The 22,413-nt window shown below is 38.6% G+C and overlaps 3 protein-coding genes across 3 annotated transcripts in view; all 3 read left to right on the plus strand.

Annotated features, from left to right (window-relative positions):
- Nucleotides 1–1,022: 1,022 nt before the first annotated feature.
- LOC110067781 (protein GDAP2 homolog) lies at nt 1,023–13,929 on the plus strand. The gene is made up of 14 exons (XM_020775113.2): nt 1,023–1,350; nt 1,847–1,989; nt 5,243–5,294; nt 5,472–5,573; nt 8,078–8,166; nt 8,398–8,471; nt 8,566–8,653; nt 9,641–9,724; nt 10,457–10,622; nt 11,250–11,326; nt 11,539–11,615; nt 12,481–12,620; nt 12,781–12,979; nt 13,085–13,929. The coding sequence occupies exons 1-14, from the start codon at nt 1,184–1,186 to the stop codon at nt 13,139–13,141; spliced, it is 1,515 nt and encodes a 504-aa protein (XP_020630772.2). The 5' UTR covers nt 1,023–1,183; the 3' UTR covers nt 13,142–13,929.
- Nucleotides 13,930–15,339: 1,410 nt separating this feature from the next.
- Nucleotides 15,340–17,414, plus strand: LOC110067780 (terminal nucleotidyltransferase 5C-like). Its single transcript, XM_020775112.2, has one exon. The coding sequence runs from the start codon at nt 15,712–15,714 to the stop codon at nt 16,852–16,854; it is 1,143 nt and encodes a 380-aa protein (XP_020630771.1). The 5' UTR covers nt 15,340–15,711; the 3' UTR covers nt 16,855–17,414.
- A 4,502-nt stretch (nt 17,415–21,916) lies between these two features.
- The window catches only part of LOC110067840 (2-oxoisovalerate dehydrogenase subunit beta, mitochondrial-like), a 7,884-nt gene continuing 7,387 nt past the window's right edge, over nt 21,917–22,413 (plus strand). The window contains exon 1 of the mRNA XM_020775186.2: nt 21,917–22,112. Within this exon, the coding sequence (XP_020630845.1) occupies nt 21,947–22,112 (166 nt within the window). The 5' untranslated portion in view covers nt 21,917–21,946. The remainder of the gene's footprint in view (nt 22,113–22,413) is intronic.

Below are 22,413 nucleotides of genomic sequence, written 5' to 3' on the forward strand. Positions count from 1 at the left end.
GACTCAGGGTACCCCTGACGGGGTAAATGCAGTGAAGATCATTCACCTTGAGCGTGCTCATCATGTGCGTCATGAGCCGGTCTATCTTAAGTCATGTGGGTCTAATCCGCTGGTCTGATAATTGTATGAAATTATTTGGTCACGCAAATAAAGCCACATTATTAATTACAAAAAATTTCGGACGTTTAGTTTTCGCACACTGTTTTTATCACTTCGGACAAATTCGGACAAAAATTCCGGACACATAACTAAAGTCAACACGCCTGCAAAACACTAATTGGTACCGAAATAACATCTGAGGCCCCGCCCACATGACCGCGGCGGAGAAATTCGAAAACGCAACAATCACCGGCCATTTTGGATTTCTGATTGGAAGGGAAATCACATGATTATCGTGACGTCATCGTTTTCGTAAAGCTCCGTTTTCAAAATGTTTTCCGTCCACATTAAAACGCAACGCCGGTGTTTTCAAATTCCTCTGGTTTAAAGAGCGTTTTCAAAAAGCTTCGTAACGGATTAGTGTGGTACGCCTAACGTAGAAATTAGTAAATCTGCGTTTTCAAATTTCTCCGGGGTAGTGCGGGCGACGCCTGAGAAAAGGATAGTTCTACTGCATCCTCAAGGTTTTACAGATACACCGACGAGTAGATACCTCAAATTCTAACAAGCCGTTACGTATCTTAAGCGGTGTCTCAACTAGAGTTTGCTCCATAAAGTGATAAAAAGAACTAGCAAAGCTTAATCCGAGTTCTAGCTCTATCATGTATATTGGCCTTGAACACATGTGTGATGGCTTCTCCCAAGGAGGTTCGTACTGTACTTATAAAAGTTTTATACTGTACTGTAAACTTTTCGGATGCTTGAAATTTCGGATCCTTAAAAACTTCGGACGGTTTCATTTTTGGACACTTTTTTGTCAGAAATTTTTTGCAAGTACTGTACTTATTGTGAAAGTGGCTCTACACCCGGTACACGTGATTGGTTGGTGAGGAGGTACACACAAAGGCTTGTTATATGAAGCACGGGTCTCGCTGGCCAGTGATGTGTGCGTTTCTGCACATTTGCCTCTTTCGAAATACATCCGAGAAACACGAAAACCTAGTACATTTTGAGTTACGTTTTTACTTCGCTGCACGAGGTTAAGCTAAGTTTATGTATTTGAGCTAGTGTTTGTGACAGTGCCATGGACCCTCTTGGAGTGACAGCACCTATTGTGGACGCTCTTTCTCTTCCAAGATGGAGTTCCACTCCGGTTCCGGCTTATGAAAACGCAGGATCGCCAGCGAGTAGCGCAAGAACACAGAATCCATTTCCTATTCGCCAAGACTTAAACTCTAAAGTAGCTCTTTGGTGTGTATTTATTGACGTTTATTTGTGTTTTTCAGTAAGATTTTTTCATTTTAATTAGGTGTAAAAGATATGCCAGTGCAGAGATATGTTGTTTTCTGAAAAATATCGGTGTGCATGCAGCAATCGTCTGTATCTCCTTAGCTTGGCCCATTGGTTTCCAGCGAAGAATTTCCAAAAGTTAATTAATCCCTTAAAGAAATAATTAGTGGTTCAAATTCGGTCAAATATATATTTTTTAAATGTCATGATCGATTCAATATTTTACAGATAGGAAGTGTGGGTGACTTTGAGATCTACGAAAATTGTAGGCCGAACTGTTTTGAGAGTCGTCGTGGTGTGACATTTTGTGAAGCATTTTCGAATATGATTTCAAGTTTCCAGTTGTCAATTTATACGAAGTTGGTAATGTTTAATATATTGTACCATAATTGATTGATATTACCATAATCACTCCTTATGAAGTCAATGCTAAATTCTGTTATTTATCTTGTTGTAGGTCCGGTGATATTACTAAACTGAATACAATTGCAATAGTAAACACAACAAATGAATCTCTTAGTAACAGAGGAGTGTTAAGTGAAAGAATCCATCGTTTAGCTGGCCCGGAACTGTTACAGGAATGTAAAACACAATTACTTGGTAAGGTGCCTTGTTTGTTACAATTATATGACAACTCACTGAGGAGAAGAGGGATAATTGGGCTTGTTATACCTCCCAACTCAAATACGTTTTCCAATTGGAGGATTACGTGTCACATGCCATGGGTCAAAACTCACTAACTCCCTAGGGCGAACAAAACTCACTAACTCCCTAGGGAAACAACAACTTGAACTTTCGACTCGCACTTGATCAGGTCCTGCACCTTGAAATGGCGGCAAATTTGTGTGCCAGTCGGTCTGATGTCAAAAAGCCATTGAAGTTGGGCAGCGTTTCTCACCGGAGAAGGCATTCATTATTCAAGAAAAGGGATTTATAATTCGGCAAAAACATATCAGATTAACAAAGGGGAAAATTTGAACATTTTGTGTCTGCAAGCTTTTAAAATGGGTCAACCGCGTTCGGCAACTCACTCTTTGATCACTGTCGCCACTCGCCAGGTAGGAAAAAAGTTGTGCCATTAATTTACGACAAAATATGTTGTTCCTTGTCAAACCAAACCAGAATTCTCGAGTTAAGCATTAGAAGAAGGCAAAGCAACTCAAGTATTAATTGTCTTTATTTTTGTTAGCTGCGAAGAAGAAGACTGTTATCATGTTGTTTCGGTAGGACAGCTCGGTTTGACTGTCACTCGTACTGCAAGCACAGCCAGGATAGGCGTCAAGCAAATAATTTCGCAGTGTTTTTCTATTTTTGAGTCAGGAGGTATAACACAACACTTAATGACTGGCCCCTCGGGAAACAGAGAGTTTTGTTTCCCCTCGACCCTCAATGTTCCCTTGGCTTTGCCTTGGGGAACACTGAGGGTCTCGGGGAAACAAAACTCACTGTTTTCCTTGGGGCTAGTCATTGATTGCAATGGCCAATTGGCAAATTCCCCAAAACTTTCAAGGGCTTTTTGTTGAGGGCAGTAGCTTTGTTTATCATGCTTACAGCATCTTACCTATGCCAGTTGCCCTGAAGTTTAATACAATGCCCTGGGAAGTCACAGTTTTCGACGAAACATCGCTCCTTGGCAGAAGGTTTTCTCTGCATAGTTGGTAGGCACCAAGCAAATTGACTGGTAGTGAGGGCAATTTTGTCCGCCTGGTTTGATTTAGGGGAAGATTTTTCTTGTATTAGAAGTTCAGTTCAAGTAGTTTTTTGTGCCAGTAAAAACCAGTTGCTCTCCTGCTGAGAATGTTAACAAAACCCCTGGGTTTAGGGTGAATGCTAGATTGGTTGAGTGAAAGCTTAAGCTTATTTGTAGATATCAAGTATGTTAGTGGTGTTAAGGTGACATTCTTCCTGCCATATGTATAAATGTGGCACCTGAAGTGCATTTGTTGGATCAAAGTGTTTCAGAGGTATGCAGTTACAGTACTAGTTGCAAGTCGCTTGTTTTGTTAAACACTGTTACGATCAAACACTGGGGTCTGTGACCCATCTCCTTAATGAGCTACAGTGGCCCTCTCTTGAACAACGTTAGCCTGCAAGCAGGCTCACCTTTGAGTCACGCGTGAGTGGCGAAGAGCAAAGCGATTTGGCGGGAAGGAGTCTGGTGAAGAGGCCAAGAAAGTGAGCTTGCCTTGATCTCTGTATTTTTTTTCATTTCTGCTTCGCCTGAGTGAAGTGAAATACCATTGGTCGAAATGCAGGAAATATGAGAAAACTGTCAATCTATTATTTTTGATGAGGAGTGATTAGATCCCCACGGAGTCGGTAATTTACCGCACGTTCTCTCAATAAGAAATAAGTCATCCACATTTGGAGTCAGAGGAAGAGTTGAGTGCCGATATTACTGATGTTTTAACAAAGTCCCAGTCTATTTCTGGTTAAATTTCAAACTAAAGAGGGAGCAGGAAATAGCAGTTGAAAGTTGTTAATGTATCAAGACGTACTTGTCATGTTGCCAGCTGCATATGAGAAGAGTTAAATATTACAAGCATATGTGATTGTAAGTGGGCAACAAAACAATACGAAGGCATTTGCATGTTTACCAGCATCATCAGAGTGCAGACTGCCAATTGAGCAAGATCACTTGAAATCAAGTGTGTGTCCTTGCTAGACATAAGCATTGACAGTTTCTCTTTGGCAAAACTTTATCAACAATGTATATCACGCCTGCATGTTGTTATGAAATCCCGAGAAATCTGAGCTGCCAAAGTTCATACTTCTGGTGAAAATTAGTTGGCTTATTTTTCTGCAGTTTCCGGGGTGGAAATGAAAAATTTGCGGAGATCAGGGCAGGCTCACTTTCTCATCTCGTGACTTCGCTGCTCAATTTCGTGCCGTGCGCGCTTGTACTCCAATGTGGCTAGAACGACGTCGAAATGAAGCCAGACTCATTTGTACATATGGCTAAATCCAACTCCAGGATTTCTGTTTTTTTAATCCATGGGTGTTGCAACACATTTTGCTGTCAAACCTGGCCATTCTTAGTGATTACAATCACCGAGAGTGCTTTTCCTGTAGTTGTTCGTACCAAGGCTGTGGCATAATGCCAGTAACTTGCAGTCATTGCAGAGTGTATGAAATTGCTGTTCCTGGATAGCATTTCTACCCATTATCGGTAATCACGATAAACAAGTGCAGCAGTTTACTGCTGATACAGTCATCTTTCCATCTACTGGTGGTCTAGGTTTGTTTGTTTCCTAAACATATTTTTGTTCATCATGCAATTCCTGGGATGGGGGAAAATTGTGTTGACTGGGAAAGTTATGTTTTGTTATGTAAATGTAAGAATGTAAATCTTATTTATAGTGGTCATGCACTTAGCTATACAAGCACTAAGCTTAGCTAGTTTACAGGCATGCCATTGAAAGAAAGGAAACAAATATTTCAAATAAGTGTAACAAAAATCCCAACTGGCAGGAGGCAGATCAGTTGGCTATTTACAAAGCATGACCAAGGATTTGAACTCGGGACTACCAAGAAACAAATCCTGCTAGTGGCAGGGTGGAGGCATTGAACCCAGGACCTCGTATTACAACACCAGTGCCTTAAACCACTCAGCCATGCTGCCTACTGTTTAATTCAAGAAATTGTCATAATGCTCATATGCAGTCATGTACACTCAGGAAATTCCATGTTCTCTATTGTTTGTACCTAGGGATATTCTGTAATAGAGAGAGTATGTCAAGAATTGAGTGACCTCCTTTAAGGCACAGCATAAACATAGTTTAAGCTATCTGCCTCCTTTGCTCTCAGTTGGTATAAAATAAGATGACATAAATCAATGTTTTGCCCTGGGTAGGTTGTAGGACTGGAGAAGCTAAAATATCAAAAGGCTACAATCTGCCAGCAAGGTAGGTGGCAAATGATACAGATCACTGACAATTATTCACATTACTTTGATTATTTGCACCATTGTAGTTGTTGTGTTGGCTGTTGATTGCACTTTTTGTTCCTCAAAGTTCCCAGGATTGAGAGTTGTATATCAAAGAAAGAATAATGCACGTGCTATTTTTGTTTTGTATTTGCAGATATGTTATTCATACTGTTGGTCCTCGATACAATGTCAAATACAAGACTGCAGCAGAAAGTGCTCTCTACTCTTCTTACAGGAGTGTTATGAAGATTGTGAGGTGTGTTAAATCACTCAAAGTGTGAGTCGTGTTGGCTTTTTAAACTTGGAAAATATTATTTTCCAAGTTGTAGTGTTGAAGCGATTTCATCCCATCACTCCTTCACTCCTTCACATCCTGTTAGACATTTGAAACCTTGGGGAGAACTCCAATATGAAAAGGTCAGGGATGCTTTTTGGAAAATTTGAATTTTACTCCTAAAGGAGCCTAATACGGGAGTTGCTCAAGCTTCATTAGACCCCTAAAAGATACCACTTAAAACAGAATAGGTTCGATTACTTGCCACTGTTCAAGGAAGTATCCCTCACGCACTTGTAGACCAGAGTAGCGTACTCGAGAGATCAGCGGAAATCAAGCCTAAAAACAGAAATTAAATGAGAGTGTTTCTTTTAATTATCATTTCTTCGAGTGCACCCTAAAGGTTACTTTCACAGCTACAAATGGTGACGTTTTGTCGTCAACACCTTAAGTGAGACCAGAATACTTGATTTGTACCCAAGACGATGAGCATCCCCAATCTTTTCATATAGGAGTTCCCCCCAGGTTTGGAACATCCACCATTTAAGGCCGTTTTACATTCGCTTGCACTGTGTCAAGTTAGGTATTCTTTGAATTTCTGATGCAAGTACTCAATATCTTACTGAAAAAATGCTCTACATTGAATGAACTTTTGCACAAATGTTTTTTTAAATAGAAGCTACCTGTAATTATTATATAAATAGCTCATTTCCCGAATGTGCCCGCTCATGCAGATTTCACCATACTCGATTGCCAAAAAAAGAAGACATTGAAAGTCACAAAATTGATGAGCTGTATGAATTTTCGAATGATTCAAGCCGTGATTAAATGTTTTAGGAGATCAACAGGCGAGAATTGAGGAGAATTGGAACAACGTGTTCTGCTGTTTATTTATACAATGTTTTAATTAAACACGTAAATACAGACATGGTGAAATGAGGAACAAAGTAGTTGATAAATAAATGTAGAAGGACCAACATTACACAAGGCTGGGAGTTCTGCAGTCTTTAATATTGCCTTGAAAAGGGAAGGGGAAAAAAAGAAGTTATTACAACACGGGGTTTTCAGTTTTGTATTTGGTCACCCATCCAAGTATTAACCCCGCCAAACAGGGCTTAACTTTGTTGAGTGGATGAGACGTGGTGCTGTCCTTGTGGTATAGTGACTCTATGCTGAACGCACTTTTTTTAATTTCTAAGATGAGAAAAGGTAACAAAGATAGAAAAAAAATAACTGATACTGGCTGGGAAAATAAGGAACGAAAAAAATGAGAGGAATGAAAATGAGAATTATTATTTGCTTTGGTGATCGGACAAGAAGCGGTACTTTCTGAGGGGGGCATTGGGGTATATTAGAAACCACAAAACCGAAGAAAAAATCATCCAAAACTGCAAAACCGCAAAAAAATCCGCCCAAAACGGAAAACCGTATACAAAACCATCAAAAACCAATACAATGGTGACAAGTTTGGCATACAGGGCAAATTACACTAACACTAATTTTATCAAAGTATTTGTGAATGTTATGGACTTGTCTGAAGCCTACGTATCTTTTAGTATCTTAGCTTCTGCAGGCTTCTCTCTTCCCTTTTCACTTTACATCTAAACGTGTTTTTCTTTTGAAAATTCTCGCCACCTTTCCCCTCCTCGTAAAAAAAACACAACACAATCCACAATTGCTTCTTCTGTTGCTGGTGCAGGGGGGAAGGGTGGCAATTGACCAAATGATTGCCCTGGTCTGCAAGGTCAAAGTCTCGGGCGTCATTTGAGACGTGTGATCCCCTACCGTGACATTTAGTTTGTCATGCATTCCTCTCAATAACTTCGGTGTTTCACAGCTATTCAAGATCAATTGCAACTCAAATCGAAGAGAAACCAGAGCCCAAATAGGACAAAAAAGGAAAAACCAAAAACCTCATCGGATACCAAGACCGAAAAACCACTTGTATTTTTTTATGAAAACCGAAAACCAGATGCTAAAAAACAAAAAATCCGCCAACCACAATGAACACCAAAACCAAAAAAATCAAGTCTTTTGTCACTAAAACCGAAAAACCGAGCCAAAAAATAGCCCAAACCACAAAACTGAAAATCCTGATGCCCCCCTTCTTTCTTTATAATTGTCTCGGTTTCTCGGACTGAAAACCTCATGAATGTTTTCAACAGTGTTACATCTCCTTGTATATTCTCTTGCGGTTGCGTTTTGCACTATGGGCTTTAACTTTAACTTAACCTGTGGATTAAAACCTCAAGTCAGTGGCATCAAAATTGTCACTGTTTACAGACGATCCATTTTCCAACTTGAGTGGCTCATAGCCACTTTGATTTTTATTTTCAATTGACTTTTTTGTACAGGTTTTATAAAATGAGGCAAAACCTTCCATGAAAGGGTTTGTAGATTGGCACTTCCACTGCAATACTCTTCATGCTTTAAGGATATACTGAGCTGATTGATGTGTTTTAAACCACGTGCATTTTATCTTTTAGGGAGTCACGAATTGCATCAGTTGGTCTTTGTGTAATAAACACTTCAAGACGAGGGTATCCCCCTGAGGATGGTGCTCACATTGCTTTGCGTAAGTAATTTACATTTTAGATGCAACAATTTCTATTAGTACATTAAAATTATGGGCCAAAAGCGATCACTGGTCACCACTTTTTTCTTGTTTCTCTTCACTTTTGATGGCTTTGCACCAAACAATTGGTAACAGAATTGCTATCAGACGATTTATTTTTATCGTTACCTTGGTTTGCGTTAATAGCAGAAACAATTTTTTTCCTTATTTTTTTGTATCCTCTTTTAACAGGGACTGTCCGACGATTTCTAGAAAAGTTTGCAGATATCGAACTTGTTGTTTTTGCTGTTGAAAATGCTGATGAGGTGATGGTCAATGAAGTGATTTTGGTCTTAGTCAAGTACTAGCTATTATTACAGTCAGGGGTATTAAATTTGATTCATATTTAATTGTTTTCAGGCCATTTACAGGAAGGTCATGCCTCTCTACTTTCCTAGAAACAAGGAGGAGGAGGACTTCGCACTGAATGAACTCCCTGATGATATTGGTGAGATAAATTTCTCAGTCTGCTTTATATGTGTTGTAGTGTGGACGGAGGTTATGTTCTCGTGGGAAGAAACAGTTCAAACTACATGTAAACCACTCTCTGTCTCTGGCTCTGTCAGTTGGTGAAATTTTCACTCAAACTGTTTGCTCTGTTACCTTAAGCAATGTTTGATTTAACCTGTCTCACAATGACTGAATTCATAATTATTCTCAAACATATCTCAAACATTTGGCTTTGAAAAATACTGGCAACAGTGAAATCAAGAGCTTGGTTGGAAAATTACATTAACAGTAAAAAATTAAGTACCATTCACTGAATCTGTTTTGACTTGTTACAACACCATGTTATAATTTGATATCTGTTCAAATGATGCACTCAAGCAACTGAATGCTGACGAGGAACATGATGATAATGCCATTGAAGAAAATGAACTTAGTGATATGGCTTGAATTTACCATTTAATTTATTCATAATTTTGGTGCATAGCTGTACCTAGGAAACTTTCTTTTCATGGCAACAAATGTTCTCTTCTGGCTTGTTGGGAAAAAATAATTATGATGACAATGATAATGAGAATAATGTGGTTTATTTATAGCATATTCACAAGTGGCTGTTAATTTGTTAAAACCTAATTATTCAACCTAATAAATATAGTATTTTAAAATACTCAGTATACAGATTTATTTCATTTTAGCTGTTAATTGTAAATATTGTACAGAATTGTAATCTGTATTTTACAGTATATTATTTTTATTGCTTTTGTTATTTTTCTCGTGGAAAAATTAGCTTGTTTAATAGCTACTAGAAAAAATAAAGTCTTTCTATTTTCTAGTTGTCAAGTCAAGTCAGTTATATTCAGCTCACTCAAATAATGTTAAGAGAGTATTATGATAATTTACAGTAGTTGTTTAAATTACACATACAGCATTAACAATTGTGTGTGTGTCAAAAGTCAAAGTTGATCACTGTCTTCTCCTGTAATTGAAGGAAATGAGAATGGTGAGCCAGTGATTGCTGAAAGACAAATCAGGATCATGGATAAACCACTGGGACAAAGAGACTTTGACGATGGTATGCTTTAGTACATCATTATGTCATACACATTCATGGCTAGTGTAAGGTGTGAGAAGTTAGTGGCATGTGCAGTTTAACATAATGCTCCCTGATCAACTTAAATTATTTGGTTTTTGATTTGTATGTGCATCCTGATCATGATAGCTTGGCTATTGTTGATTTTGCAAAATGAAATGAGGTGTTGGTGTCTCATCAAAATTGGTGTTTGCAGCCATAAATACATGTTAAGTACAATGTAGAGAGGTTTGTTGTGTAAAAGTAAGGACACCATTAAATAGCCATTGATAATTTATTGTTGACCATCACTAAGACCATCTCATATCTAACATCTCATTTTAGATTCACTACTTTGACAAAAGTCAATAACCAATTTACAAAGTTACAAAACATAAGAATGTCTTTTTAAAATAGACTGTGACACCACAAGCCAAACCCTTGCAGCATGTCAATAAAGATATTTAAGTTCATGATCTAGTTGTGAAAAGATCTTGACTATAAGTCAAACCTCCTTTCAAACTAAAACCTTTTTAAAAAGTCGTTTTAATCTAAGAGGCCTTGCTCTCACCCTCTTTCAATTTTTTGGCTGTAATGTTATTGAGCTCTGATTTATTTTAATGATTATGATAGGCAACTTGCTTTGTATCAGTTTTAAGTTGGTAAAGGTAAATTAACTCTCATGGTGAGTTTGTTGCCTTTCTCTCTCTCTCTTTTGTGTGTGTGTGTGTGCAGATGATGAAGTAGAAGAAGCTGAAGAAGCTGGTGCTGTTCACATGTTGGATTCATCTACTATTGGAAAACATTCCTTCACAGCAATGGCAGGAGATCATGACCAGCTAACAAGACAACGATTACAAAGATCCCCCAATGAACTGCATGCCGTTCAGCATGAGAGAGTGTAAGGCAAACTTAGTTAACCAAATTATCAAACTCTGAAGACAGGTTCATGAGGTATATGGGGTCATTAATTAAAAGTATTTGATAAGCCATTTTATGGAAAAATTCTAAGATATTGAAATAAATGGGTGCCACTATTTTGTTTCTGATTGCCTGCCATATGATCTCCAAATGACTACAATAATTTTATTACAAATAATGGTCTTCTCATATCCACAACTGTTTGACAGTGATTTTGTCACAAATAATATTATGCTTCAGCTTAGTTGTGTCCACTTCTGTGAAAGATAGCAGCTCATTTTCCACTGTTGTCGGAGAGAAGTTTGAAATTTCCATTAGACAAAAAAAAGACTCAAAAAGATCGAGTGGTTATAATAATTATGGAACCTGGTTGTTGCTATATTTCATACCAGTCAATGTGTTGCACATCGTACAGCAGTGTGACAGAGTTCACCGTGTACATACTGTGTGTTTAACCACTGTTGCATTGTATGATATGTTTAGCATTGAAGTGTTTCATGTAAGTTTTCTTGCTGTTTAGAAGTTTCAAGACAAAGTGCATGGAAAATTGCAAATTGTATTTACTGTTTTCATCTGTTTAAAGTTCATATATTCATTTCTTTATCAGGTATCAGAGATGGTTACGACGAGCTAGGACAGAGGACTTGTCAAGTCTTGTCAGACTTAAGATGGTATACCAGTCAGGTCTGTTTGCTATAGTAAATTACCAGTCAGTACTGACATTTTTGCTCATTTCGTTTGAGCAGTCTTATTTCAAAAGCACGTCTTCCAGTCAATCACAGCATGGTAGGTAGTTCTGTAATTAATTTGCAGCAGTTCCTTTACACTCACTTACAGGCACACTAATGAGAAAGGTGTTATATAAAGCTGATATCTCTGAATTCTTAATCTTACAGGTGTAGATTTCCTAGGCAGACCTGTTGTAGTATTTGTTGGTCGGCATTTTCAAGCAAGAAATGTCGACTTGAACAAGGTGTGTTTCCATATTTGTGTCAGTGGCCTTCTTTCGCAAGGGGAGGGGTGGTACGTATGTCCTTTCAAGAGAGCACTATTTTCAGAAATCAAGGTCAGGAACAACTAAATTAGTAGAACAGGTAGCCAAAAGTTTGTCACGATTCTTATTCTAAAAGTCAGAAAGTGACAATTTACATTGCAGTTTTTGTATGGTACAAATTCACAAGATGCTTAACACCCGTGCAAATTGTGGCGTGTCCTACTGTCCTTTGACCTTTAGACAGGCTTCGTGAAAAAGTGGGAAGTAATAGTAATGCTGGGTGGTCCACTTGAATTGTATTTGCATCAATTCAAGTATGTTATTGTGGTGTTATTTTTGTAGCCAAAACAGTGGTACAGCAGTAAGTAGTCGAAACGTCGCGATCTACATCTCAAGTGACTACATCGTGAGACAAACGATAATACACTTTATTATTGCATCTACCACGATGAATAACAACAACCTTTTCCTCGACATAAAAATGAATTCTGATAAGAAGCCGCGGACTTCAAAATCTCTCTTGTTGGTTTTATTTATGGATTATGAGAGCATGCAATCGGTTCGACATTATTTTGGATACTGCATGCTCACTGGTCGTAGGGAAATGTTTAAAAAGCATAAAAAAGTCACTGTTTTATGGGAGGGTTTTTCTGTGTTCAATGAAGAGGTTTGTTTTAAGGGGAGAAGGCCTCATATAACAAATTTGTGGTATATTACATTAACTGACTCAGTGCTGCAGAGCCATACTAAAGTGAATCACAAACTTTCATCGTTTGTCTGTGGGGTAGCTTTTAAAAGTTGATGTTTGTATACCTTATGCAAGCTGTTGTTTGTATTTTGGCAGGCAGTGGCATATTTTATCTATGTGTTGGACAAGATTGTTAACAGAGATTACGTTATCGTGTACTTGCATACGCTAAGTTCCGAGGAAAATCAGCCTCCTCTGTCTTTCTTGAAGGACATATATCACCTGGTGGATAACAAGTTAGTCTTATCGTTATATTTTTTAGGTTCCTGTCATTGTAGTGAATTTGATTAAAATTCAACCATGTGGGAGAAAACTAAGCTGTAAGAATAGTCTCGATATCGCTCACTTTGATAAACCAGGGGCTGAATGGCGCTAACACTTGTCATTTGAACATAGGTATCGACGTAACCTGAAGGCATTCTATATAGTGCACCCCACCCTCTGGGCGAGAATTGTCACATGGTTCTTCACGACTTTCACTGCTTCGTCTATTAAAGAGAAAGTACACTTTCTGTCTGGCATTCAATACCTGTATGACTGGATTGACCCAGATCAACTGGAAATACCGGCTTTTGTTTTGGAGTATGACATGAAGGTAAATACCTGTTTAACCAATGCTACTGAGCAATACAATCAAATTGTATTTTTGTGTTACGAATCATGTAGTCAGTCGATCATTGTCTGTTATTTTTACCATTAGGAAAATGGCAATAATTACCACACTCCAGCCAGTACGTACCGCACAGGAAGTCTATAAGGAAACGTTAAAAGATATTAAGTGGCAAATCTACCTGTGACTGTTGGCGATTGTTTGAATGGTTGTTTGGAAGACAAGTTGCAGCACAGTGCTACCTGAAACACAAAATATCAGTATTTATTCAGTTGATGGTTAACTGAATGGTAACTATCTGTTATTCCCCCTTAAATATCAATGGAATTTTCAAATGGGAGATTTGGAGTTGATAGAACTTGTTTTAATTTTTTAGGAAATACAGTCTATTAGTCGTAGTGCAAATTAAACATGTTAATACAGAAAAACAAAATGGGAATTTCCTCCCAAACATTGAGAGCCGAAATGTTGAGTTCATTTCTAAGTCGAGATTTTTTCAGTTTTGCCTGTTTCTTTGCTTAATTTGTGTGTTAAATGTTTTGTTTAACCACATGCAATTGATGTCAGGTTAATGCAGTATTGCGAGGAAAACGTTGACATACCATTTATTAAAGCTTGATTAAAAAAAAAAACAAGTGAACATTGGCGGATGTTATTTTCAACAGGTTCAAGGTGTTGAGACACTAATAATTATTGTATTTGTTCGGAGTAAGAATCGTAAAGAAGTTTGATCGTTTTCGTCCATTGACTCTCTCTAAATATAGTTTAGTGTGTACTGAATTTCCGTTTTCTATAAATGATCCATAGTTCAGTTACAGAATGTAGTTGTAGTTGTATGCAGTGCTTGTAGCGTAAGAAATTTCCACAGAAAAAGACGACAAGGAACTGTACTATAAATATATAAAGAGCAATAAAGCTATTTTTATAAATCGAGACATACTGGCTAGCGCTTGCGGGAAGTTCCTGTGTTGTTTTATTATGAGTAATTTAACCTTTTCCCTTGTCGGTAGTGAGAATAATGAGAATTCCCTTTTTTGTTGTATGCCGGCATCAGTTCCACATCATTTCTTAAATTAGGTCGCTAGAACGCGCTTCGCGGTGAATACCTGTCTCTTACCAGTCTTATTTTAACGCAACTTTAAGATCGATCTCTCGAGAAGCTTGAAAAATGAAAGACAGGAATACTATTTACTTGGAATTTATTCCTCCACTTACGGGCGCGCTTTAAAATGGCAGGTGTGTTCATACATATCGCGTCAATTTCAATGGCTCACTTTCGTCGTTTCACAATAGGAGTAGGTGTTAGCGATGCTATCTGACCAGGAAAAGAACGTTTCTTGTTAATAAAAATCGCTGTGCCAACGCAACACATTCAGCTAAACTAAGTGATGAAGTTTATTTAGAAAATAGTGACTTAGATTCAAATGTAAATTATACCGCATGACGTGAGGGAAAGGTCGGAAAAAAAATTGTCCCAGAAAGATTCTCTTCCCGTTTGTACATATGACTTAAAAAGATCGCTTGTACAAACTGATATTAGATTCACTTGCTTTTAGAATGGATATTCCAAGCCGGTTTCTGCCTCACATGATGTACTTCTTAGCATATTCTGTCTAGTATTAGAACTCGGTGGTGTTTACTAGACCGCCGGAGACCGAGATATTTTAAAACGACTAAAAGTACGAACTAGTTACGATGAGTATATCCGGCGGAAAATCAATTTCCACCAGTTGAAACTGACTCTAAGCGAATTCCTGTTTTCTCCTTGGCTTCACCTAAGAGATTTTCGCACCGTGTGGTATGTGCGTGTTCGTCGTGCGATTCGCCTTGCCTCTGTTTTAGCCGCTCTCACTGAAAGAAACAAAATTGAGATACCGTTGATAATGACGTTCAAGGCTTTTTCTATCCGATCCTTTCTTTCGGGCGGCTATTACACATGTACAGAGTAGACTCTGCGTGATCTCGCAGAAATTGTCAGACGTAAAAGTGGATGCTTTTTCTTTGCAATCGTTTCAGTCCTTATGTATAAATAATTTGTAGGGGTTTTTTATTGAACAGTGGCCCGAGCAATTAATTCTGAATAGATTCCCACTAAATTTACAAGAAAACAGATCTCTTACAATCTTTGACGTCACTTTCAAATCTAAAAAAGCTTTTCTATTCATGAATGATGCCAAGCACGAGGACAAATAAAGGTATTTTTCGCCTTCTCAAATTGTTGACGAATGTTCCCTAATGACCTCCAAGCCGCTAATCTTCTCGAAATAAACTAAATTCCCAGGGGAACTTGTGTTCTGAGGGAATTTTTTTTGTGTCAGAGTTGTTTTTTTTCTTTTTTTTGGCCTAGTAAAAAAAGCTCAAAAGAAACAAAAATACAGGAAGTCAGTCAAGCTCTTATAGCTGAAACAAGAAATTTTGTCTAATGTCTGTTTGTGAATTGTGGGCGGGTTGTGGGTTGATAAAAAACCTATCATGTCATTGGTTATAATAACCTGTCACCCCTACCCCTCGTGCTGTTGCCAAGTGATTGTGTTGTATTGTTTTCTAAGCCAATCAGATCGTATAAATTATGACTGAGACATGATATCTACTTGTCGTAGGCAAAATTTGGCTTCACTTCATCGGAGAATTCGCTGTCATTGATTTTCTTGATCAGCTGAACTACAAAGTTTTCATCGATTCAAAACATTTAACGACGATTCATCATAACTGAAGATATGGAGCTGAAAAATAACTGCCAAGTCCTTACGTTCGACCAGGTTAATCGCCTTCACAGTGTCTTGAGCCAAACCGTCTTCATCCACGGCCGAGGAAATTTTCCTACGCTCGAAGTTCCCCTGAAAGACTTGATAGAAACGGTGACAGCGGGCCTGAAGGACGAAGGATTGAAAGTTCGAGACCTGAGATTGAATGGAAGTACTGCCAGTAATATTCTTAGCACCGAGAGCAACTGTGCCTACAATGACATTGACTTGATCTTCGGAGTGGAGATTCGCTCTAATTCGCACTTACAACAGATCAAGTGTGTCGTGTTGAACTCCCTTCTCAACTTTTTTCCCATCGGAGTGTCGAAGGATAGAATGAATAGCTGTACTTTGAAGGAAGCTTACGTACAAAAGATGGTAAAAGTGTCGACTGACAACGATCGGTGGTCGCTAATTTCTCTCTGGAACAACGAGGGGAAAAATGTCGAACTCAAGTTCGTCGACTCGATGCGTAGGCAGTTTGAGTTCTCGGTGGATTCGTTTCAGATTATTCTCGATTCACTCTTTGGCTTCTACAAGCTGTCACCGGTGCCAATGAAGCCGAATTTCTTCCCCACCGTTGTTGCTGAGTCGGTTTACGGTGACATTAAAGTTGCCCTTCATCACTTAGACAACAAACTGATAGCTACCCGTAACCCAGAGGAAATACGAGGAGGCGGTCTTCTTAAGTACTGCAATCTCTTGGTCCGGAATTATGTGCCAGAAAACTTCGAAGAGATCAAGGTCCTAGAGAGATACATGTGCAGTCGTTTCTTCATCGACTTCAACGATCTTCAGCAGCAGCAGCAGAAGTTGCAGAGCTACTTAGCGAATCATTTCATCGGAGACGAGCGAGGTCAATATGAATATTTGATGGTTCTCTATCAGATTGTTGCTTCTTCGACGGTTTGCCTCATGGGACACGAACGAAAACAAACCCTTCGACTTATAGACTGTTTGGCCAAACAGCACAGCTTTGTGAGCTACATGCCAGTGATGATGTACGGCCATAACACTTACTCTTTGGTTCCTGGTAGTGGTTATATGGTGCCTGTGTCGGAGAGCAGCCAGAACTACAACCCGTATCCGTACAACAACTTAGTTCCTTGTTTTTAACAAGCGATTCAAGAAGGTCAGTGTAATGAAATGCCGAAACACGACATCCCATAGAAGACACTCGTCGCATTCGTCATTATGTATACCGAGCGTCGACAGCGCGGTTATATTTTTATAGCGAGCGATTGAAGTTGTTTCATTTCAAACTCATAACATCAAATACATGTAGCTTTAGGTACAGTAGAGACTTGCCTAATTTGTTTGTCATTGTATAAATTTGTAAGGGAGTTTATAAATCTACTAGTTTGCCGTTAAACGAAAGCGAACAAAAAAAATATGTTCCTTAGCCCGAGAATTATGGTAACGTGTCCTTTGGAACGATCAAATGTATCGGCTAGGTTTTCATGCCAAATATGTATCATTTCGCAATTCACAAAAGAAGTGTTGGATTTGCTTTGAAATATGGACTGACATACGACGACGAACAATGCCGTGGACGCTTGCTGTGACGAGCTTTATCACGTAAATAGGCAGAGTATATATATGAACGTCGTACTTACGTTTCATCCTAAAATTATATATGGTTGTGTTTGAAATAAATGAAAAATATATTTTTTAGATTTCTGTTTATGTTGTGTGATGGTCGGGCGGAACTAAATTACGCAACCCTGTGTGTTTTACTTTCTGACTTGCACAATTTTGATATTTCCATTTTTCAATATTTTTATGTCAGTCTTTGCAAACCATGGATGGGGTAGACATGTCAAGAAATTTTACCCATGAAATTGGCGCTGCGGTTCAAAAATCTCTTTTAATTCTGGCATCACCAAATGGTTTGATGATCTTAATTCCATCAGCCAATCAGAGGAGGGTCGATCAACCTGTGAACCAATAGGAAGCGCTCTACCTTTCAACTCAAGTGTGTCTCGAGTGTAGAGCAAACATTTGCATTTCCGATCAATTTATCGGTGAAAGAAAATTTCCCTGTAAATTGAAATCGAAAATCGGTTAAAACAAAAAACAAAGAATGGTTTTTCTAATGGAAAGGAAACATTTTAGACTAAGCTAGCTGTAGGTATAAATAATCTTTCCTCGGGGTTTTGGCTTAAGAAGATATTTTTTGGTGACCGTGGCCGGAACCATTTGAGCCTTGCTTGACAGAGTGTGCGGCAACCCGTATCTTGACAGTAGATATTAACTCTTTCAACAGGACAAAACTTGTCACTGACTCAAAAAACGCTGTTCTAAAGTTTCCAGTCGTAGCGATTTTAATTCCCGCTGCGATCGCATTCCAATTATAAATTCTTATTCCGTTTGTGTTTTGAACGTTCGGCAGCACTCCTCGAGTGGGCGTTAAAGGAAGACAATTGGAAACTTTTCTTCCCTTACAGACCAGTCTCATTTCTCGCTTTGTTCCAAGGTCTCTGATGGATAATTTTACCTTTTAAAAAATAACATTTAAGAGACCAAGAATCCCGATTTCCTCAAAATTTTCCTTCAAATTTTCTTGCGTGTGAATTTCACCCGAAAATTCCTGGACCATGGAATCGCTCCCGGGCAACTGTGAAGATAATTCATGTTGAAAGGCAATATAGCGCATGTCCACCCGACCACTGTCTTCAAGAAGGAGAGCCTTGGGAGGGCGGTTGGCAACATATAGCTTTGCTATAAATATACAAATGACCTTTTTGAGCAATTTTTAAGTGGCATCCCTGACGCTGTCTTCATGTGAGATATTAAAAAAAACCCAAGCATTTAGGGCCTAGTCAGCGTTGAACTTTGTTTTGGCGAGTAAGAAATAATAATCACAAAAAATATCGATCAATCAATGGCGGTAGTAACGAAGATTTTTTGCACCAGTGGAGCGAGTCGAGCCGCGTTGATCGGGTCAATAGAAAACAAGTGTTCCTCGAATATCTTACTCAAGGTTTTTCAAGCACCTCAAAGGGGATGTACTTGCTATAATGACACTTCGAAATGAAAGTGGACTTCTTGCTCCGAAACAACCCCAGAAACAGTCCAGGGCAATACTGACTTAGTCGTGGAGAGAACAAATATAATGTAGACAGTTTGCAATACAAGTAAGGCCGGCAAATGATGCCTTCTCTCAAAACAAGACCGCTGCTTAAACAGCAAGCTTTGTATCATTAAACCAACAAATATCTGGGCAATCACTTGTTTCTGGCAGGTGTGTCAACTGAATATGTTTTAATAAAAGGTTGCTCATATTATCCAGCCCGCCGGGGTACATAGAAAACAAAGGATTTCACATTTAAAATTTTGCAGAAGAAAATAGTATGCTGATGAGTTCTAATAATGTTCTAAATTGTTATTTTCACGGAAAGACACTGAACATATCACGTCGTGTTGATATCGCTTTTCATTTCCATATTTCCATCTTATCGTTTGGCTCGCCTAGAATACCCAGAGCAAAAATAACTTCGGTCTAGTGTTTTGTTTCATGTTAGCAACACCATGAGACATTTACTGAGACAACTGTGAAGTAGACACTGCTGAGCCACTGCTCTCATATCGGTCGACTACTCCAACAGTTTACAACTTTCTTGGAGAACGAACGGAAAATAAAGCAATGGGGCTGTTGTGGGGTGGGGGACTAAAGTTGCTTAGCCCAGCTCCCATATATTGAGGTGCATGTTTTGAAGAAGCAGTACAATTGGAAATGTTTTGTCGCAACTCGAGGTTAATCGGCTGATATGTGTAGTGCATGCCGTTCCGCTCTACACCGGCTTGAGTAACCTTAACAATGCAATGCAAATGAGTAAGTCTATCATAAACTTTGGTAAGTCCTGTTGTTTAACTGTCTACTGTTTATGTAAAAAGCTTCGCTGAACTATACTTTTCGTTGATAAGCTGGGATGCCACTTAGTATATAGTAGCCCATTGGTGGTTTGGGTAGACAAAAAAGTGGTCAGGTTGGGGCCTTCATAGTTTCGCTGATGATTTCAGTCTTCCATTCGATACATTTGGTCGGCAAAAAGATAAAACTACGGTCTAAACGATAGCAGATTAAGATACATTGGAACCTTGATATAACGAAGGGCCAAGAGACTGACAAAATATGCTCGTGGCCATCGAGGTTTCGTTATATTGGGGTTCTTTTCAACATATTTCACTATTAGTGAGACGAAGAATATCGTTCGAGGACTTCATGAGATATTTCCGTTTAATCGAGGTTCCACAGTACTAGGCATGGGTCAACCAGCTTCGCTTTGTTCTCGCACCCTGATTTTTTCAACTTGATCCTTCTAGATCATTTGACCATGACCCATTATAATATCGATTCCGTGACCTGGAGAATCTTCTCTCACCTTTCACTTCAGGACAAGAATAGCTGATCTCACACTTAAGATCTAAAACTGATAAATTTTCGATATTCGCACGTTTAAGTTTAAGTTTGTCAGTGTTTAGTGGAGAGGGGAAGTGAGAATGATCGCCCTGGATTTGAAAACACGGAGACACGGCAGCCGGCGAGAAATTGGACTGGCTTAGTGCGGTTATTATCCACCTCCCTTGTTTTTCTCCCTTGCTTTTGGAACATTTCTCCCCGTCTAACTAAAATTTCAATATAATACTACAGAGCAGAAAAGTTATTTGAATATGGCATTTTCAAGAATTCATTTCGTATCGAAATACTTTTGCAACCTTGAAATTATCAATCAAAAATGATCTTCTCTTTGAAACTGAAAAAAACTGAACTGGGAAGGATATAGATCCGGAATGATGCATCCCACTTGTTTACAGTTCAACTCAGTTTTATGGATCATTTCCTATGACAATAAAAATAATCCGGTCGTTTATGATTCTGACGGTCAGGCTGGATGATAAAGTCACCGTTTCATAGATAGTGTTGTTTTGAAATTTCATCCTTGTTTTCCTTTGAAACGGCTTGAAAACGTTTTTTTTTCCTATACAACAATGCAGTAAGATGTTATATCTACTATTATTATCTTGTATGACAATTGTTGAATTTTTAAATTTTTTTGTCAATTCATTTGCCATAATCTAATTGTTGAGACGCTTGTGTGACGTCATCCACCCACAATACTCCCACACCGACCAAATGTCTGTATTTGCGTATTGCGTATTTTGCTGCACAAAGAACAATTTTAATGCTTCCTTTGTTTCTGAAACTTCTTTTGATTATTGTATCAGTCCAGTTGAATATTCTGGAACCAAGAAGAATCATTTTTGTCTCGTCTTCCTTTGAAATTATCAACGTTTCAAAAGCTCCATTCAGTAGTTGGCTTTGTTTTCGGAAAAGTCGAGATTGTAAAAAACGGTTGTAAAAATGTAATGTAATGTTTTGCCTGAATACTCGTGCCGTCACTTGAGCTGGCCTCAATTGCAGTTGCTCGATGTAGTTGTCTTCTCCCATGCAATCCCGGCTATTTCTCGGGAAAAAGTGAGAAAATTGAAAGTTCTTTGCTTCCAACTAGGTTTACAGTGGAACCCCGTTTATAGGTCACCAACGGGCTCCACTGTATTTCTAAAATAACTGTGCCGTCATTGCACTTGTTATATTTTGGACTATTTATTGTAGTCACTACCAGTAACTAGTAAGGTGCTATGGGAGACCCATTCGCAGCGACCATATATGTAACAACCCGACACATGGCCAAGTGATCAAAAGAAGCAGAAGGGCGGAGCTCCGTGCAATACGCAGTCTTCTGTTCTCAAACAGGCTTGGTTTCTTAGTTGGGTGATAGCTCACATAATGTCAACATCGAGGGCTTCTGTTCGTTTATCTGTCGGTGGGTTTTCGAGAGGCAATTTTCTAGGGAACGTTTTTTCTCACCTTTAGGTTGTGCATGATTTTTTTCGGTGGGCAATCCATAGCTTTCCCAAGAATTTTTTTTAACATTAAAAGAAATTTATTGATAGTTAGGATTTTTTTGGAAATGTCCGAAAAAAATAATAACGTCCGTCCGCTTAGTATACAAATTCATTATTTCACTCCTTTTGTTAGAATCTGTTACGGTGAAATTGTTTTACGGTGATGGAATCAAACGGTTCCAGCCAATCAAATCATCCACACGCTGGTCCTGGGAAACCGTTTTCTTTCTCGTGCCAAGGCCCCAACGGCTAAAAGGGACGGACAGCTCTGGAGACAAGTATATTCAAGAATTTCAACATGGCGGGTGTTCGTGGGTTAAGGAACCTTTGGGACTCGAATTTATTGCATTTTACAAGGAAAATACGACGTTTAGGAACAATAGAATCGAGCAATACACTCCAAAGATTTTGCAGATGTGCCTCGACGTTCTCATTTGTACCAGATTCTCCTTCGCCTTTTGATGGTAAACCTCTAATAGCTAAGAACTCAAGCTTAAATTACTTTAATTAACGTATGAAGTTTAATGAGCTCAATGAATAACTCAAATATTTTTAGAAAGCTTGTTTTCTATGAAGATTCTCCGAGGATATTATAAGAAGTTGCTTTCCTTTCAGGGTAGAGGTGTGCTATTCAATTCCTTTTAAGGCAATGAAGTGACACACCTCTAACACACCTCCTGTTATTTGAGGATGGTTTATTGGTGAACGATAAGTTATTTTTCTGGCTAGATTTTTTGTATCGTGAATCATGATTTTGTTAGCAGC

The sequence above is a fragment of the Orbicella faveolata genome, unplaced genomic scaffold (genome assembly GCF_042242905.1).
Source record: "Orbicella faveolata isolate gen_17 unplaced genomic scaffold, um_ofav_v1 contig_12, whole genome shotgun sequence".
Lineage (NCBI taxonomy): Eukaryota > Metazoa > Cnidaria > Anthozoa > Scleractinia > Merulinidae > Orbicella > Orbicella faveolata.

Excerpts from the sequence above, each read along its gene's own strand:
- LOC110067780 (XM_020775112.2), top strand. The coding sequence starts at position 15,712 with ATGGAGCTGAAAAATAACTGCCAAGTCCTTACGTTCGACCAGGTTAAT.
- LOC110067781 (XM_020775113.2), top strand. The coding sequence starts at position 1,184 with ATGGACCCTCTTGGAGTGACAGCACCTATTGTGGACGCTCTTTCTCTT. Across the intron at positions 1,351-1,846 it reads AACTCTAAAGTAGCTCTTTG|GTCCGGTGATATTACTAAAC; the intron begins GTGTGTATTTAT and ends ATCTTGTTGTAG. Across the intron at positions 11,327-11,538 it reads TAAGATGGTATACCAGTCAG|GTGTAGATTTCCTAGGCAGA; the intron begins GTCTGTTTGCTA and ends TTAATCTTACAG.